General features: G+C 41.2%; 1 protein-coding gene across 2 annotated transcripts in view; it reads left to right on the top strand.

Moving 5' to 3' along the window:
- Positions 1 to 19254, top strand: part of DGKB (diacylglycerol kinase beta) — a 556198-nt gene that overhangs the window by 405558 nt on the left and 131386 nt on the right. For both annotated transcript variants that reach the window (XM_074195405.1, XM_074195404.1), the window contains one exon: positions 10802 to 10892. In XM_074195405.1, coding sequence (XP_074051506.1) covers positions 10802 to 10892 — 91 coding nt within the window. The remainder of the gene's footprint in view (positions 1 to 10801; positions 10893 to 19254) is intronic.

Genomic DNA, 19254 nt, shown 5'->3' with positions numbered 1-19254 from the left:
CCAAATTTGTATGCTGGAAGAAAGGAAAAGGAAAGAGGAAGAAAGAGAGAGAAACAGAGAGACAGAGACCAACAGACAGCTAGACAGAGACAGACAGACTGACAGAATCAGAAAGACAGAGACTGAGACAGAGACACAGAGAGACAGAAAGAGACAGACAGAGACAGACAGAGAGATTTGTTTTAGATATGAATTTATTGGTTTTTGTGGATCTCCCTGGGTAGAAACTCCCTTCACAAATATAGACGTGCAACTCCTTAGTAGCTTCCAGTTTTAGGGAGTTATCTAGAGCCCTGACAGGTCAGGTAACTTGGCCACAGTTAAATAACTAGTAAATATTAAAGGCAGGACTTGGACCCATCACCCCACTGTCCATGAAGCCATGACATTTCTATATGTTTAAGAATAAAAGACTCCAGGGAGTGCCCTCTTGGCTAACATGGCTTAAGTGCATGTTCTAACAGAATATTCTCACGTCTTCTCAAACTTTGCATTTGTTGGAGGTTAAGTTCCATATGCCAAGGGGCAACTTGGTTTGGAGGATCTGAAGCTGGCCAGGAAGATCTCCTCTCTATTCCCAGCTCTGACTGCAGTTGCCTGGGTAACAATGGGCAAGTCATCTCAGCTTTCTGTGCCCTCAGGGACTCTCTAAGGGGGGAGGGGGAGAGTGCCCAGCAACAGTGATAGTGGGACTTTCCCTTGCCAAAAGTTCCCTGTACTGATGAACTGCCCAGCTCTTGGTTTCAACCACGTAGAATATTTGTCTAAAATTGTCATAAACAGTAATTGGCAGGATAGGAGTAGCCGTCAGTGCTTGTTCTCAGCTCCTTCTCCATCAAACTTTGAATATTATCTGCTGAGATTTAAAGAAGAAAACAAGCAACAACAAAACCCCACCACCTCCTCCCTTCTGCCTCCCGCCTTCCTAGTTCACACTTCACCCCCCCTTACCTGTGCACTGTGAAGATCGCCACAGCTTCACACCTTTCACATACTGAGTCCTAATCCATCTTGCTATATTCTCTAAAAATGAGTCAAGCCCTCTTCCTTCCCTTCACACATCTACAGATCTCTTCCAGTCTGGTAAAGTGATTTACAACTTTGTATTTTAGAAATTCTGTTTATCTGGAATCTTCTCTTAAGAAAAGGAGGAAGGGGATAGACTTTGTCTCAGCTGTCAGTGCCTCTAAAATGTGGTTTCATGAGCATAAACACACACACACACACACACACACACACAGAGGACTGACATGAGACTGGTTGAAATGGATCAAAAAATGTTAATATTTAAATCAAAATGAAGGATGATGTCATCTACCAGACAATGCAGCTCATCAATGAGCAGTGAGTATCTGGGCTGTGTTCTCGTCATTGATTTGTATCATGAGGGACACAGAATATTCCCTGAAATCTCATCATCTGCCTTTGTTTTCCTCAGTTGGGGTCACGATAAATTACATGCAATATTTGGAGCAAAATGTACCTTTTCTAACAGCCAGATGCAGATGAGCTAGCTAGCTCTTTCTATTCAGCTGGAAACAGGCTCACTCCAAGACCAGGAAGTTCATTTTAATATAGGTTTGCAAGCAGACATTCACCTCCTGCTTTTCCCTTCAGTTTTCTCTAGGAATTCAATTTCAATATCTTCATAGACACATTCACACATGAGTAAAACTATGGACACCCAGGAGTGACTGGGAAGCTCATCTTGGACTCCAGAGACCTGGCTTCAAGCCTTGTCCCTGGCACAAAGTCTTGCATGGGGTGGGAGGCCCTAGACTTCTCAGGGGCCAGGGCAACTCTGTGGTCAACAATAATGCAATGAGTCGTAGAACTGCTGACCTTTGTCAAGAGAAGAAATTTCCACCCTGAGAATTCCTTCCAAAAGTGAGATCACGAGTTTAAACCTTCCCCCCACACACAAAAAAAGAAGTATTTTAAAGGAAGATGAGGAAGGGATCTGGCTGCCTAGGATCCCCAAGTCTTATTGTAACCTTTTAATTTTACAAGCTCCTTTAAATTGAATTCTCCCTTTTAATAAAGAAAGAACAGTTATGGAACTCCCTAAACAGGTATATAACGGATGTGATCTGGCAATGTGTCCAGTACTCGCTACCAGTGGTCCCCACATCCCTGCAGAAAAAGGGAGGGGAGATTGACTGCTCACCCACCTTGTCTGAAGCTCCTCCCCTACCAGCCAAAGTAAGAGCTGACATTGGGACAGTGAAGGGCTTCTACTTGGCAAAATTCTCTGTTCCTCTCATTCTTCCTCATAGGAACACGATATGTTTTCTTTTTCCTGATGGGGAAATTGAGGCTTGGAAAGACCCACAATCTTTAGTATACAATGAGTTTCTGAGTCCATGATATGTGACCTGGGCTGGAGCTGCCAGCTTTATTCAGATTACTGGGACAGACTGCTTTCTCTGTGTACAGAGGAGGATTTGTTGAGACTTGGTGTTGACACAGGCAAGGTGATGGATTTCCTTTAATTCTGTAGCCAAGAGTCTCCACTGAACAATTTTGAAGAAGTCTGAAGCTTCTGAAAAGGAAGCAGCCTGGCCCAGAGGGCTTCACATTGACAGCACATCTCCCCCATGCCAATTTGGGCAGGGAGAGGCTATGAGGAGAATGACTGTCATTTTTCTTAAAAACTAGAGACCAGCAAGGGGGAACTTGTCCAGAGTCACAGCTAGTCTGGCTCAGGACTTGCCCTCAGACCCTAGTTTCCTGGCTTTCTTCTCCACAGTAGCAGGATGTTCCAATCAGTGAAGAATTGGATCAAATCAGACAAATAACCTGAATGGGGGGGGGGGTTAAAAAAAACCAGGAAGATCAACCATCTCATGACTGTGATCAGGGAAGCCAATAGTCCTTTAAGTGGAGGGAGGAAGGAAGGAAGGAAGGAAGGAAGGAAGGAAGGAAGGAAGGAAGGAAGGAAGGAAGGAAGGAAGGAAGGAAGGAAGGAGGGAGGGAGGGAGGGAGGGAGGGAGGGAAGGGGAGGGAGGGAAGGAAGGGGAGAAGGAAAGAAGGGAGGGAGGAAGGAAGGGAGGTGGGAGGGAGGAAGGAAGGAGGGAAGGAAGGGAAGGAAGGGAGGGAGGAAGGAAGGAAGGAAAGAAGGAAGGAAGGAGGGAAGGGAGGGAAGAACGAAGGAAGGAGGGAAGGAAGGGGAGAAGGAAGGAAGGAAGGAGGGAAGGAAGGGAGGGAGGAAGGAAGGAAGGTGGGAGGGAGGAAGGCAGGGAAGAAAGGAAGGTGGGAGGGAGGGAGGGAGGGAGGGAGGGAGGGAAGGGGAGAAGGAAAGGGAGGGAGGAAGGAAGGGAGGTGGGAGGGAGGAAGGAAGGAGGGAAGGAAGGGAAGGAAGGAAGGAAGGGAGGGAGGGAGGGGGAGGGAGGAAGGAAGGAAGGAAGGAAGGAAGGAAGGAAGGAAGGAAGGAAGGAAGGAAGGAAGGGAGGGAGGGAGGAAATAAATGAATGTATGACTTCATTTTGTAAAAATGAAGTCTAAGCCATGGGAGAGGAATGGGAAGAAGCAGGTTTCTCTCTGCTCCAGATACCTATGAAGACTTTTCCTCTTATTCTGTTGAGAGTTCTGCTAATGCTCCTTGGCTGGTTTCATCATTAGTCAGCTCTTTGCAATTAGGAATTGCTTCATTCTTCATCCTTCCATCTCCAGCACTCAGACTGATTCACAGGAAGTATCAGTGACTCTTCAAGGTCATGTTGCACGGGATGGCCAGTGCCATCTGGGGATCAGGCACATGTCAAGCTCTCAACCAAAGCCCAGAGAATAGGCTGAGAGCTCTGAGACCTTTCCTGCCTTGAGCTCATGCTTCCATCCTCAGTCTTTGACAGACTCTGGGCAGGCCCCTTAACCCCTGAGACTCATTTGCTTCATCTTTAAACATAGGAAGTCATCCTATGCAACATGAGTTAAGTCTCAGGGTCTTGCCCTTGGTGTGTCCTTTCTTCTTATCCCTCTATGACCCCCCCAAATAACCATAGCTCTGAGAGGTCTCCCCACCTCCTCATTTTGTCTCTGACTTCTTTAAAGATCACAATTTATTGTTTTGGTGAAAAGCGAAGAAAACCAAAATGAGACCAAAACAATTTTCAGTAGCTCTTTTACTGTTGAAATATATGCACGTAGGTTAAATTTGCAAAGAAAATCACTGACAATTGGGAGTTATGGATAAAAGCATTTAATTCATTGGACAAAATGTCTTTCTCTTGTGTTTTAAAGAATATAAGAAACTTTCCTTGTACCTGAAAAAGCCATTAGAGTAAAAAATAATTTGTTGAATACATCCATCTCTCTTCAAAACCAAGATGGAATGATATGATGCACTCTGAGGTTTCAATGGCCCATTTTGTTGTCTCCTTGGGATTTGGGTCACATATCTTATGATCTAAGCAGGAAGATACATGCATTTTTGTTTGGCATTTTGCTATTTATTGGTTTCTACCTGGAGTTTGTATTCTTTGGTATGAATACAGAATGACTTCACTAGGGGACTGCCATGATACAAAATCTCCATGAAGAAATCCACATGAGCAGAATTCTCTCTCTGGGAAAAGTGGGAATTGTCATCAAACCAATTCTAGAGTTAAAAAGGACACCATTGGTCACCGCTGGTCACCCATCTCTGAACTACAATGCATCAGCCAAGTGGCCTTCCACCCTTTGCTTCCAGGCCTCTGATTAGGTCTTTAGTGTTTCATTCTCCATGGGAAGTTCAATGCACATTCCTGGGAGCTCTCACTGTTAGAAGGTTTTCTCTCCATTAAGCCTAAAGTTGTATCTTTTGCAGCTTTCTCCTCCTAGTGATCATTTTCCCTTTTGGGGTCAAAGAGAGTTGTCTGATTAATCTTCCATTTGATCAGTATTGGAAAGTAGTGACACAGGCTTTTAGGCACCCTATTTCTGTAGTTTTCTTCTTCATTTATTATGGGATAGAATATAAGGGTATTTTACCAACTTGGACAGCATTCTCCTTATTTTTTTGAGAATTGAATTTGGGCCCTAAATCCCTTCTCATTCTGCAGATCATAGAGTATAGACAGTTTGGCAAGGTAACAAATTAATGAGAATTTCATCTTGATATGATTTATTTCAGAGTCCTCTCCTGCCACCTTTGCCAAAAATATTTTTCTTCCCAGAAAATATTGGATGCACTTAAAATCAATAGTTCTCAAAGGTATCATTCTTCCAGTTGCCCAGTTTGGGTCATCCATTCTTAACCCTTCTCCCTCCTCCATTCCTCTCATTGGCTCTTGCTCTTCACTTCCAAGTATCTCCCCTACCTGCTTCCTCACCTCCTCACACACTCTCTACAGTTCTGGTCCTCAGCATTTCTTACAAGGACTATCCTTATAACTTTGTCACCGATCTTGCTGCCCCAAGTTGTTCCCCTGTCCAATCCCTCCAGAATGCCAATGTTAAAGTGATATTCCTAACACAGAGATCTTTCCATGTCAACTCAGATCCAAAGCTTTAGTGGCTTTTCTGAGATAAAATGCAGTCCTTTAAAATCCACTATCAGTTGGGGAGGCTAGGTGGTGTAGTGGATAGAGCACCGGCCCTGGAGTCAGGAGTACCTGGGTTCAAATCTGGTCTCAGACACTTAATAATTACCTAGCTGTGTGGCCTTGGGCAAGCCACTTAACCCCATTTGCCTTACCAAAAAAAAAAAAACAATAAAATCCACTATCAGGTTCTATTTCTTTTGGAAACTATATCCTCTTATAGTTCCCTTTCCTCATTCTCTGTTGTAAGTAAAGGGGGCTGCTAGTTCCTTCCTTTACATGATACTGCATCTCCTTCATCCCTTTAGACAATGATCTACCATGTTCAAAGGACCTGACTTCTCTGTCCACCTGAAACAGCCCCAGATTTCCTTCACAGTGTAGGTCCATGCAGACCATCTCCTATACCTGCATGGAGTCTTCCTCAGTCCTCTCTGTTGGTTTCTCCCTAGAAATTCCTTCTTAGGACTTTTTGAGTTACTTTCAGAGGATTCTGGATTTGGGGCTGGAAAGTAACCCTGGTGGTTGTGGAGTCCATCTGTCTCTTTTTGTAGAAGAGGACATCAAAGCCCAGAACAGATCAAGTTCCTTAAGATTCAGGACTTCATTGTTTTGTCTTTGTTTCCATAGGATCTGGCATACATTAGACCCTGAATTGTTTATGTTCAGTAATTATTCAGTCATGACCCCATTTGGGGCTTTGACAAAGATACTGGATTGGTTTTAAACCTTGTCTATCCTCAACTTGTTTTACAGATGAAGAAATTGAGGCAATCAGGGTAAAGTGAATTGACCAGGGCCACATAGCTAGTAAGTATCTGGGGTAGGATTTGAACTCAGGTTTTCCTGATTGAAGCCTGGCACTCTATCTACTGAACACCTAGCTATCCTTAGGCTCTTAACAAATGGTGTGGAATTAAAGTAACAGCTACTTGAGGGAAGGGCTATATTTTCCTTTGCATCTTCAATTTTCATTATGGTTCTTGTCATGAAGAAAAAAAATTAATAAATGATTGTTCACTGGAATTGAGTGGTTTCCTTTAGAAAAGTTTAGAAAATAAGTTGTTGGGTTTTTAATTTTGTTTTCTAAGAAATTTATGAAACCATATGATTTATGGATAGTAGATACATTTTCTGGAGATAAGTTGAACTTGGAAAAGCAATGGGTGCCCTTCTAGACCATTGTCAAAGTTACTGAATGGCAAAATGGGGAGGAGAGAAGATGAAGTGGACCCAGGGCTAGCAAGACAATCTCCTTAAGCTCATGAACCATCCCTCATACTCTGCCACATGCTGAGAGTCCAAGCCTATTGCCAATTAGGAAGAAGACATTATGCCTAGCAAAGGTTTGTCTACTGAGGGGAATTGTTTCCTTAAGCGTCACCTAGCAAAATCTACAGATAATCAGGATAATGAACATTATGGTCATTATTGGAAAGTCCTTGTCCAGACACAGCCAGAAAAGCAAACCAGCTTCTTTGAATACAAATGACCCATTGCTCATTTTCCCTGGAATCAGTGATCCTGCTGCTATAATTCTGAATTCTCAATATTACAAATCTAGCTTGGGGTTATGGCCTGGTTCTGTCCGTGATCCTTCTTCTACAGGTACAAGTAATATGAGTTGCTTTGTTTTTCATTTTGTCTTCTGTTTCTTGTCTTTTTCTTTTCTTTTTGCTAAACCTTTAATTTTTTTTAAGAATCTTCTGCCATCTCTTAAAATAATTGTCACCATCCTCTGGGGCCACAACCCTGGGCTCTGGGTTCACTCTAATAGGTAAAAGGTAAAAATCAATTCAGCCTATAGGTTAGCTTGTTTTTATTTCTTTTTTTTAAATACATGACTTAGCATAAAATAGAAATGAATTTAAATTTATCTCTAATATTATGTTCCTACATTATTTAGGGAGCCCAGATGCCTCAGAATGTCTGCTTCTGGCTGTTGAATATGTAAACCAGTCAACTTCTGCAAGAATATTCCTGAATGAAAGAATGGCTCTAGCCAAAGGATTATCACCTCTAATGCATTGTTCAGTTGGAAGCAACCATAGCCAAATATTCCTCCCAGGAAAAGTCATAGAAAAGGCAAAGAGAAAAGACCCAAAATACACAAGGATCTAATTTAATTTCTAAATGATGCGACTGATTTAAAACCATGCAAGAGATTTGTAATTTCCACAATGCTGGAATTGGGCATCAGAGTTCATTCTGCAGCTTCTCCCATGTCCTTGATTTGCTAACTAGCTTATCCTAGAGGAGTTTCAGAAGGAGTTAAGTCCCAGTGTCTTCTCCATAAGAAATAATCAAATGGTTTTTGTTCCCTCCACTTACCTCCAGCCTTATTTTCTGTTTGACTTAAGGATGCCCCTTAGCACCTCAAAAGTCAAACATTTGAATTCATCAAAGAAAAAGCAAAATCTATAGCTTAAGAATCAGGCTACATTTTTAGGTATGAGGAAACTGAGATACCTATTAGCTGCTAAGTTGAAAAAAAGAATGATTTCTCTTCAAACACAGGAAGAAAAAGAAAGCTCAATAGTTTTCTTCATCTCTACTGCTGTGTGAGAGAAACAGAAATGATAGTCAGGAAGAAAATGCTGTGTACATAGAAATTGTCCCCTCCACCTTCATCTGAACACCTGGAAACCAAGGGTTTTGAATATTAAAGAGGAATTAGAAAGTTTACAATTAGAGCAAACTAAATACAAAAAAAAAAAGAATAAAGACCTGAACATTTAAGCAAGGGTCCCAGATCCACCCTCACACCAGTAGCCATGGGACCTTTGGAAGCAAAAGGCACATGAAATCCTTGTCTTAAAAATTCATGAGAGCCTAAAACTTTAGGCTTAAATTTTAGGCCGAGATTATTTATCTCTTTGCCCTGTCAAAAGTGATTAGGAATGTACCAGCTTATTTTCAAATGTGCACCATAAAAAAGAGATGGTATGTATGTTCAAACGTGCTTTTTTGCATTCCTACAATCCAAAGATCGTTTTAGTATAAAAAAATAAAATTTAACAACCTTTAATTTGTCATGTGGACTCACATTCTATGTGGGCTTTATCACCTCCATATATTTCTCTAAGTGAAACATAAAAATGCTGTAATAACTGAGAATTTAAAGGAGCTTTGGCCCATGGACTGGGATGTAAACCAACATGGCGAATGTGGTCTGGGGTGGAATCCTGAGGAGCTGAAGAGAGTGATTGTGCTTGTTTGTTAACAGGGGTACCAAACATTTGTTAGTCCAATTTAAGTAGCCCCCGTTCCAATTATGCCATATGGAACTTTGACTGTCAAAAGAATGGATTTGGAAACTTAACCATTTTCTAGCCACCTTCATAGATGACCTGAAGGGGCTGGACAGCAACACCCAGCAAAGTGGAGCCATTCATTGTACCTATTGTAAATAAATAGAAAGCAGAGCAAAAATGGGAATGTCCAGGATTGGTGATCAAATGGGGCCAGGTAGGAGTGATAAACAGGCAATTACCAACCATTGACAAAAAGTGTGGCAAAGACAAGTTAGGCATTGAGGTAAGGGATGTTTCCTATCAGGCAGGATACAACCAGATGGAACTTTGTAACCAAAGGTTACAAAGAAGGTAACTCTTAGGCAGCTTCACTTTGTACCTACTTCTTCCCAAATAAGAATTCTGTAAAAAAAAGACGAAGAGATCTGTGTTCTCAGCATGATCATTTATTTTACCATAGGTCTAAAGACCAAACAACTTTTAAAAAAATGTTTTAATCTAAAATTAACTATCTTTTGAGAAATCAAGAGTGCTACACTTAATATAGTCCTTCAGATTAATGATGTTCAATTTGTTTTTCTCACCACAATAGTAATTAAGAAATGGACTTGTGAGCAGTGAACAACCTTCAGAAATTCTAGTGGGTCCTGAAGATTTATGGAGCTTATCTGTGAAGCTGTTTTATGTTGTCAGGGCTTTTAGAACTTAAGATCTGTGATGTGTTTTCTGGATAACATCACCCCATGGGAAGGATTGATCCCAATGGCATTTGGAGTGATCGAAACAGGGTGCAATGTGTTCATTATGTTCCCTGGGGTTGGTTGTCTTTAGTGGACACATCATTGGTTGTACTCTAGTCTATGGCAGAGGTGCCAGTGTGTACCTGGCCCAAGATACAGATGTCAGGATTTACAAATCAGATCTCATCACCTGGTACCATCGGTGTTGGCCAGGGCAGTGGGAAAAATGCCTTTTCCAATTATACCTTTGTTTGCATATGTGGTGTGTGTGTGTGTGTGTCTGTGTGTGTAAATATATGTTATTCAAACTGAATTCGGGATTTCTGATATGAGTAACGAATGATTATAAATGGTTTAGCTTTGTCAAAAATGACTTTTATCACACTATGATTTTTTTAACCACATGACTACACCTTTTAAAAATCCTGTCTTCTTCCATGAAATTACATTTCATTCCCAGGAGTAGAGCTATTTGCATTGTTTTTAAAGACAGGCAGTCAAAGTTCTTGCAAAGATATGTGATTTCATCTGACTTGGTCCTCCTCCATCCACCTACACCAGCCCCAACCCCTACCAAGGCAGGAAACTAGAAAATTTTCAAATTGGGTAATTGGAGATGATAAATGCAAAACCACTGGCTTTCCAGAATAAATCCACTCATAAGTCCATGTGTCCATTTCCGGGGCTTTTTTTGTCTCTTTAATTGAATTCCCTCTAACAAGTTTGGGCTCTGTTTGGAGACAAAGCACTGGACTGTCACTGCGAGACTTGGGGCCTTCTGGTTTCATTGGTAAAAGTTAAGCTGCTGCTTCTTACCTCCATTGCATCCCAGGGTATCTTCGAATCTAATAACTTTGGAATGGAGATTTATCTTTCTTCAGTGACATCTATTCCTGAAAAATTCTAGGTACTTAGTCTTTCAAAGCACCCTCATCCTCATTTTGAGGCAATTCCCCCCACCCACACTAGGCTTCTTTCTTTGCCAGCTGGTGGAGTTGGGAGGGGGGGAGAGAAGGGATGATAATGCCAAAGACAGAAAAGACAAGGGGGGGGGTGGCTTGAATTTGTCACATGCAATGCATTTTCGTTATCCCTTTAGGGGCCATCATGCAACTTGACACCAACATTTAAGCTGTGAAAATTATGGGCTCATTCATTTCCCACTGGATGTCCAATGTGCCCGGACCTTCCCCATCATTCTTGGCAGACGACAGGCTGGGCCCATTTCTTTTCTTTCCTGTCTGTTACTGATGCTCCTAAGCTTCTCTTCCCTTTCCTCTTTCAGAATGAAGAACAAGTTTTGGTATTTTGAGTTTGGCACATCGGAGACATTCTCGGCTACTTGCAAGAGGCTGCACGAATCAGTGGAGATCGAAGTAAGGAAAAAGTTCTCCTTTAGGGAGTTGGGAGCCAAGTTTGGCTTGACTGTTCACACATCTCCTAGGCAGGGGAGGACCTGGATGAACGAGATTCTGAGCCATGCAGAGAATGGCAAGCAGAGAGTTTCAAATGTTATTTTTGTCAAACTGCCTCAATATGGGGTTGCCCTAAATTTTGGTATGAAATTCATCCTGGTTATTAGTGAAGACTCATTACTGAGTTAGAGGGTAAGAAGTGGAGCATTGCTTCTAGAAATCAATGGATCAGTGCCAGTGCCTGATGTGGATAGAAAGCTGTAAGCTAAATGAAAGAGAGAAAAATCCTGTAAGATACCAAAAAAAGAAGAAAAAAAACCTTATTATTTCCAGGTCTCAATATTTTATAACCTTTAAAACCCAATTCACTAAAATTGTACTTACTTTCCAGAATAAAGGTTAAAAAATACACTTTTTTGCCAATTCATTCCCGTTCATTAAATAGCTTCTCTCGGTGACCAAGGTTGCCATGTTTCCATTACCCATGTAGGAAGTGGAAATGCCAAGAAGTAGAGCAAAGTTAGTGAGAAAAAAAGAGACTTTCAAAAGTCAGAGAGCAAACAAGTCTACAAAAATATATAGGCACTGTGGGACACAGGCATCTGAGAGGCTATGGATAAAAGCACATGGCTTACTTATACTCAGAGAGGTTGGGAGGCTAGAAGAAAAAAGGGGAGAGGACTTCTTAGGGAATGAGCAAATTAGAGGTGCAGGTATAAAATCTGAACTTAGTATCTGATCCACAATGAATTCTTATGAATTTTAGATTTTAACAATTTATTTCAAAATGAAAAGGATAATTGGTCCCTCCTCCCCTCCCCTCCCTTGACTTAATCGCAATAAATAACTAAGTTCAGGTGATTGGTTGGGGGACAGGTTATATATAGTCTATTTATCAATAAGACTTATCATTTGTTTGGCTGGGTTTGATTGATCTAGAGGTAGACTATTAATCTACAAAAGTAACTCCCCTTGAGGAAAGTCCCTCCTCAAATCTGGTAACTATGGTCTTAGAGAGCTTCTAGGGACACTAGGGGTTGCAGGGACTTACCCAGAGTGCCAATGGCAACACTGGAACCCAGACTCCAAGCTTTTGGATTGTCTTTGAATAAGTTCTGCTGAATAGGAGTGAATTAGAACTGAATTATGCCACATAGAGGCTTTTTTATCCCCCTAAATAGTTAATTTACTTTCGCTGCTGACTGTCTTGCCAGAGGCTCCAGGTATCTCTCAAGAAGAGGAGAGAGGTTGGTCCTCTTGCAAGCTTGGAGTCAAAGTCCACCCCTTCACAATTTGCTCAGTCTGTGACCAGGGAGCAGAGATCAAATTCCCAGTCTGGGTCACCAGAACTTCTTAGCAACATGAGGCAGGGAGGAGACCCCCTCACCTAGTGTTCCGAATGGTACCTACTAGTTGTGAAAACATGGTCATTACCTCATCCAGAAGCCTTGTTTTTCCCATCTGTAAAATATCTGCTTCCCAGGACTAACATGAAGATCAGTTAAGATTTATAAGGTGCTCTTTCGCCATCAGATCATCATCAATACCACTACCATCACCATTACTAATCTCAGGCATTCCTTGAAATGTTGACTTAAAGAATGAATTCTAAAGATGTTTTCTAGCTCTCAATATTTTTTTTAGGTTTTTGCCTTGGGCAAAGCCACACAGCTAGGTAATTATTAAGTGTCTGAGACCGGATTTGAACCCAGGTACTCCTGACTCCAGGGCCGGTGCTTTATCCACTGCGCCACCTAGCCGCCCCTAGCTCTCAATATCTTTGTAAAACTTTATGGTATATAGTAAGTTACTTGATAAATGTTCCTTGATTGGTTGATGGTGGTTAAATGACTACAAAATTATCTCATTTGATTCTCTCATCTCTGTTCTGTAGCTGATGCTATTATTCCCATTTGTCAGATGAGAAAGGTGAGGCTTAAAGATATAGTGCATTTCTCAGTCTTGAAGCCAAATGGAGGTAATAGAGTTATAAAAATAATGTATAATAAACTATATTCCAAGGAGAAATGATATGAAAATAGGAAATTGACTCTGAGATGCTGCTGTTTCATGATACCTGTTTGAGCAGTAAAAGTTCCTTTGAGCAAACCTGATCATATATCCAAGTTTATATCATGGGACACCAGGGTGGTGTCAGTGGTTAGAGCACCAAGGCCTTGAAGTCATGGAGTATCTGAGTTCAAACCTGGCCTCAGATTTAACTAGCTGTGTGACTTTTGGCAAGTCACTTCACCCTGATTGCCTCACATCCAGTATCATCTCCAGTTGTCTTGATTCATATCAGGTCACTGGACCCAGATGACTCTGGAGGAGAAAGTGAGGCTGGCGACTTAACACAGCCCTCCCTCCCTCAAATCCAGTTCATGTGCTTGTCATGACATCATCTCCCTGATGTCATGGTCTTCTTTGAGAACAAAGTACAATCATTATCTGGGTTGAGCATTTTGATATTTGACTTTTGCCACAACAGAATGGGATGGATCCTTATGTATACCTCAGTTGATTCAATAGCAAATCCAAACTTTCAGGGGAATAACTTTTAAATATCATTTGCATAACATCAACAATTGTAATTTTTTATATATAATAAAACCAGAACCTTGACTGAAAAATATGACAGTTTTAAGCAAAAAAAAAAAAATTTTGCCACCTTGGTGAAACACTCCTTTTACCTGTGTAGTTCCTCTTTTTCACTAGCTTAGTCCAGACTTCCTCCATATTTCAGACTCAAAAGTGCCTGAGTATAAGGTCAAACTTGAAGTGGAAAGGGACCTCCAAGGTCTGAGCTGGGAGGTCAGTCAATGGCTGGCCAACCCAGAGACTTCCCTTTAGGACCCACTCAAAAATCTTTCATTTAGCCTTTAATTGTAGACACCCAGTGAGGGAGAACCTCTGCCCTCCTGAGGAACATCTTGTCCTATGCAATTATTGATCATGTTTGAAACATCTAGCCAGCTCTCTGGAGAACGTGGAGAGAGCATCCACTCATTAAAACAATGAATCCTCTTGAAGAAAATACATTTTGGGGGGTGGCTAGGTGGCGTAGTGGATAAAGCACCAGCCCTGGAGTCAGGAATACCTGGGTTCAAATCCAGCCTCAGACACTTAATAATAACCTAGCTTTGTGGCCTTGGGCAAGCCACTTAACCCCATTTGCCTTGCAAAACCCTAAAAAAAAAATGTTTTTTTCATTCACCTAAATATATTATTACCATTTTCTTCTAGAACATGGTCATATTGGCATAAGTTTTGACTAAATGCTAAGGGGGCTTCATCTCCCACTTCAAGGACTCTATCTCTGGTTCCTCATCAGTTATTTATTCTGAAACATAGACAGGAACTGGAACATTTCTCTCTCACCTCCAGTTCTTCAGTCTGTATATCCTAGTGAGGAGAAGAATGACCTTCACTGCAAAAGTAATAGTAAATTTAAAGTTGGAAGAAAACTTAGGGGTCATCTAATCCAACTCCCTCATGATACGGATGAGGAAATAAAGGTACAGGTAGATTCATTGCTTTTTCCAGTCACATAACTGATAAGTATCTGAGGTAGCATTTGAACCCAACACTTCCTGGATCAAAGTCCAGACCTGACTCTCTTTGTGAAGATTTGAGCTAAGCCTTCCTCCAAGTTTCTGAACTTGGTTCAACATTTCAGCAGCTACGTTGCTGCCTTCCGGATGACTTTATAATTAAATTAACCTAAAAAAGCCACTTAAATAATGTTGTGTTGACTTAAACCAATGGGTTGTGATGGATCCCTGATTGTGTAGACAGATGATCTGAGTGGGAATCCTGACTGTCACTTGCTACTCAGTTCACTTCTATGAGCCCATTTCCTTATTTCTAAAGTGGCAGGAGTGGGAAATGGACTTTGGGAGGTTGTCTCTAGCTCTAAATTTTATGAATTAAGATTAAGTACTTTTTGATAATAAATTCACAAGTTTTATTAAGTGCCTTCTGTTGGTCAAGCACTATCCCAGGTGCTGAGGGATCTTGACCTAGTTATTCCATGGCCAACTTAAAATCATCATGTCCAAAACAAAACTGATTATCTTTCTCCCAGTCCTTTCCCTCTTCCTAACTTCCCTATTACTATTAGGGATACCACCATCTTCTCAGTTTCACAGGTTCTGGACATCAGGGCTCCAAACCCTCTTACTCTCTTGCCCCCTGAATCCAGTCAGTTGCCAAAGCCTGATGATCTTACTTCTGCAGCATCTCTTGAGTATACCCTTTCTCTCAACTTCCCCCACCCTGATGCAAGCACTTAGCACCTCCTGCTTGGACTATGCTAATAGCCCACTGGCTTGTTCAGGGATGTCAACCACACACACACACACACACACACACACACACACACACACACCCTGTTTTGTGCCACTTCCCCCAAATTGTGTGTGCTATTTTGTCCTGCTAGCAAAAATTTCCAATTGTGTTTCTTCCTTTATTTGAGCCTTTACTTATATTTTAATGGGTCTTTCTGCTTATTCTATAGAATAATTGATCATTTTCTATTTTTCTTCTACCAGAAATCCCTCTGAATCAGAATCTGAGTGTCTTCTAAGTATTTCTAGTTTTCAGTAATAAATCAAAACTTAGTAGATAGGCATGGGGGGTCAAGGTACATCAGGGGCAAAGCTTTATTTCCCTGAATCTAGAACTAGGACTATACTCATGGCTTCTATGGGGAAAAAATATACATTCTTGCTATTATTTAATGTTTTGATGTCTTACCTAATCAAAAATGGCAATCCCTATTCTCATCTGCATATAAGAGATGCCACTTAGATCATACTTTGTTTGTTCTCGTAATTGTTAGGAATTGTAGGAAGTCATGGCCACTCAATCTAAGTGTCCCCTAAGGCTTTGTCCTAGATCATTTCCTTCTCTATCAGTGATCTTAACTTCTCTCACAAATTCCATTCTCATCTCTGCACAATGAGTCTCAGATTTTGATAGAGAGTCCTGATTTCTCTCCTGACCTCCAAGCTTATATCTTAACAACTTCTTTGGCTCTTTCACCTGGATGTCCCATAGCTATCTCAAGTTCAACATGTCCAAAACTGAACTCAAGATCACTGCCCCACACTCCCCCAAACAACTAACTCTCACTTTTTCTGAACTTCCCTTTTACTATGGAAGCCATCCTCCCAATTACACATACTTATAACATAGGTTCCTTCTTCCACTCCTCTCTCTGTCTCTCTTTGTATGTCTGTCTCTGTCTCTGTCTCTGTCTCTGTCTATCTGTCTCTCTCTCTCTCTCTCTCTCTCTCTCTCTCTCTCTCTCTCTCTCTCTCTCATAATCAGTCTGTTTCCAAATCTTGTGATATCTACCTTCACAGAACCTCTCATGTTCATTTTCTCTGTTACAACTACATACTTAAAATTGCTTTATCTTTTACCTATTTGTTATTATCTAATATTACTATATATATTATTATCTGACATATCTATTATTTATCTATTGGGATAACTCCTTAGCTCCTTTAACTCTTATCTCTTCATTCTAGTTAATTCTCCACTTATCTCCCAGTGATTTTCTCAAATTGCTAATTTGACCATGCCATTCTCTATACTTAATAAACATCATCATCATCATCTCCTTCCCACTCCAAGAATCCAATATCATGTCCCGTTTGGTATTTAAAGCTCTTTCTAATCTCACCTTCCCACCTTTACAATCCTGTTTACCTCTCTCTCCCTTTATATATTCTATCCTTCAACTCCATTGGCCTCCTTGAAGTTCCTTGAATCAAAAACTCCATCCCCTTGTCACTATGACTTTGCATTGCTTCCACCATGTCTGGAATGCTCCCCCTACTTAGCTCCTCTTCTTAATTCCTCTGGCTCCCTTTAAAACTCAAATCAGGGGTGGCTAGGTGTCACAGTGCATAGAACACTGGCCCTGGAGTCAGGAGGACCTGAGTTCAAATCTGGCCTCAGACACTTAATTGTCTAGCTGTGTGGCCTTGGGCAAGTCAACCCCATTTGCCTTGCAAAAAAACCCCCAACAAACTCAAATCAAATCCCTTTTTTCCCCCAATAAGTCCCTCCTGATATTTGGCTCCCTTTATCTCCTACTAGTGCCTACCCTTCCTTTACTATTTTCCATCCATCAGGTATGTAGTTACTTATGGGCAAGCTGTCTATTCTATTAGAATGACAATTATGTTGTTGATCATGATATTTGTGCTTCATTCTTGAAGAAGGCCATGACATTAGGAAGGTGATGTCTAGACAAGCACATGAATTGGATTTGGAATGAGGGAGCTGTGCTAAGTCACCAGACTCACTTTCTCCTCCAGAGCCATCTGAGCTTGGTGGCCAGCTATGAATCAAAACAATTGGCAATGACTTGCCTAAGGTCACACAGCTAATATGTAATATCAAGTGATTGAGATCAGATTGAACTCAGGTCCTCCTGAGTTTCAGGGTTGGTGCTCTATCCGCTGCACCACCTAGCTGCCTAACCCTATTAGAATATAAACTCGCTGAGGGAAGGAATAATGCTATTGGTTTTCTTTGGATTTCCAGCTTTTAAGACAGAGTCTGGACATAGAAAGTGTATTAATAAATGCATCTTGATTGACTGACTGAATAGCAGGAATTATAATTATAATATATTATATTTGCATAATAATGACATTATTCTATCACTCACTAGTGCTCTACAAGCACTGGGCATAGGGTATCTTCCTGGAGCCTTGCCCCAATCCTACTATGCAGATACAGCATTTCTTGTTATCCTGTTGCAGAGATGAGGAAACTGAGGCTCATGAAGAGATAGTGATTCCCCCATACTTGCTCATTTGAGGCCATCTCTCATGGACTAGAAGTCCAAGACTATAGCCTCTGCCCACAGTGCTTATCATATTCAGATAACTTTGGATTGTTCTTGCCCACTAAAATGAACAAGGAATTGAAGGTGCACATTGGTTAAGTAATGACTCCCACTCTTTACACATGGATCCACCTTCTTCCTGCTGGTTTTAACTTTGTCAACAGAATGAGGAAACAAGATTGATGACTCTGTGGTGTAGCACTAGTTCAGACATTCACAGCAATGGTCAGTTTTAGAGTAAGTCTCCCCGTTTTTGTTGGATATTTGCATAATGCTTAGAATTTATTGACTTTCTCTGGTCATCAGCCTCCCAACTTTTATTTTTTGTGCCTCTTCACTACCTTATAAAAGCATTAATCTGAGGAAAGGATGCCTTTGCCTTAGCATGATGTTTCTTCACTGAAACGGTGGTAGTGATGCCTGGCCTCCATCAAAAAATGGGATGGCAATGAGCATAACATTAACAAGACTAATAAGCATAACATTAACCAAGAGAGAAGAAAGCAACCTGGGGGCACCAACTAATGGGAACCAACCCTTCAGAAAGATTGATGTCCTGGGGTTCATCGTCTTCTTAGAGGACTTGTATTCTTTGAAACTCTCAGGGAATTTCCTTGTTTCTCTGAGAATCACTCATTCAAATCCAAGAAAACTGCTTATTATGACCTCTCTGGGCCAGAATTTCCTCATCTTTAAATAAAAGTTTGAATTGGATGACCTCCAAGATTGCCTTCCAGCCCTAGATCTAAGGCCAGATCTTTGATTGAGGGAAAGCAGAATCAGAGAAAATCAAAGTTGGCAGTATTCCCAGAAATCAATGAGTTTGACTCCAATTTGAATGGGAGACCCCTCCATACTTTCCAACCTTTGTCTGAAAACTTCTAGCAAGATGCAACCTTCTCTTTCCTGAGGAATCCTATTCCACTGGTATTAGCCGTAAAGGTTCGTAGGAAGGAGACAGCTTTGTTTGCCCTTACACTGAGCTAAAATGTGATCTGTTGTCTAAGGCTCCCTGCATATCACCATGTTGAAAGGCACAAAACTCTCTAGAATGTTCCACCTTTGGTCATGGTTCTCTACCCTATGGGATCTAGACAAAGGTCAATATTTTCCACCTTACTGAAGATCATGATTGTGCTTCATGTCATATTCTACTTCAGGCTTGTCTCCTCCAGAGTAAACCCCACTATTTTCTTTTCATCAGTTTTCAAGTAGAATGAACTTGTCCTTCCCCTCCATGCATACTTTCCTTTAGTTGAGAATAATATTTGTAAAGGATGGTTTCCAGGAAGGAGTTCAGTCCTTTACATCTGGACAGGGCCAGGGACAAGGGGACCATCACCTCCCTCATGCTAAATGCTCCATCCCAACAAAGATGGCATCCATCCACCTTGGGGCCTACTCTGACGTCATATGTTGCCTCATTTGGAGTCTTGCGGCCCACTCAAAGCCTTG

The sequence above is a fragment of the Macrotis lagotis genome, chromosome 7 (genome assembly GCF_037893015.1).
Source record: "Macrotis lagotis isolate mMagLag1 chromosome 7, bilby.v1.9.chrom.fasta, whole genome shotgun sequence".
Classification (NCBI taxonomy): Eukaryota; Metazoa; Chordata; class Mammalia; order Peramelemorphia; family Peramelidae; genus Macrotis; species Macrotis lagotis.
Note: the sequence above shows the minus strand (reverse complement) of the source record. Positions and strands in the feature narration are given on the sequence as shown.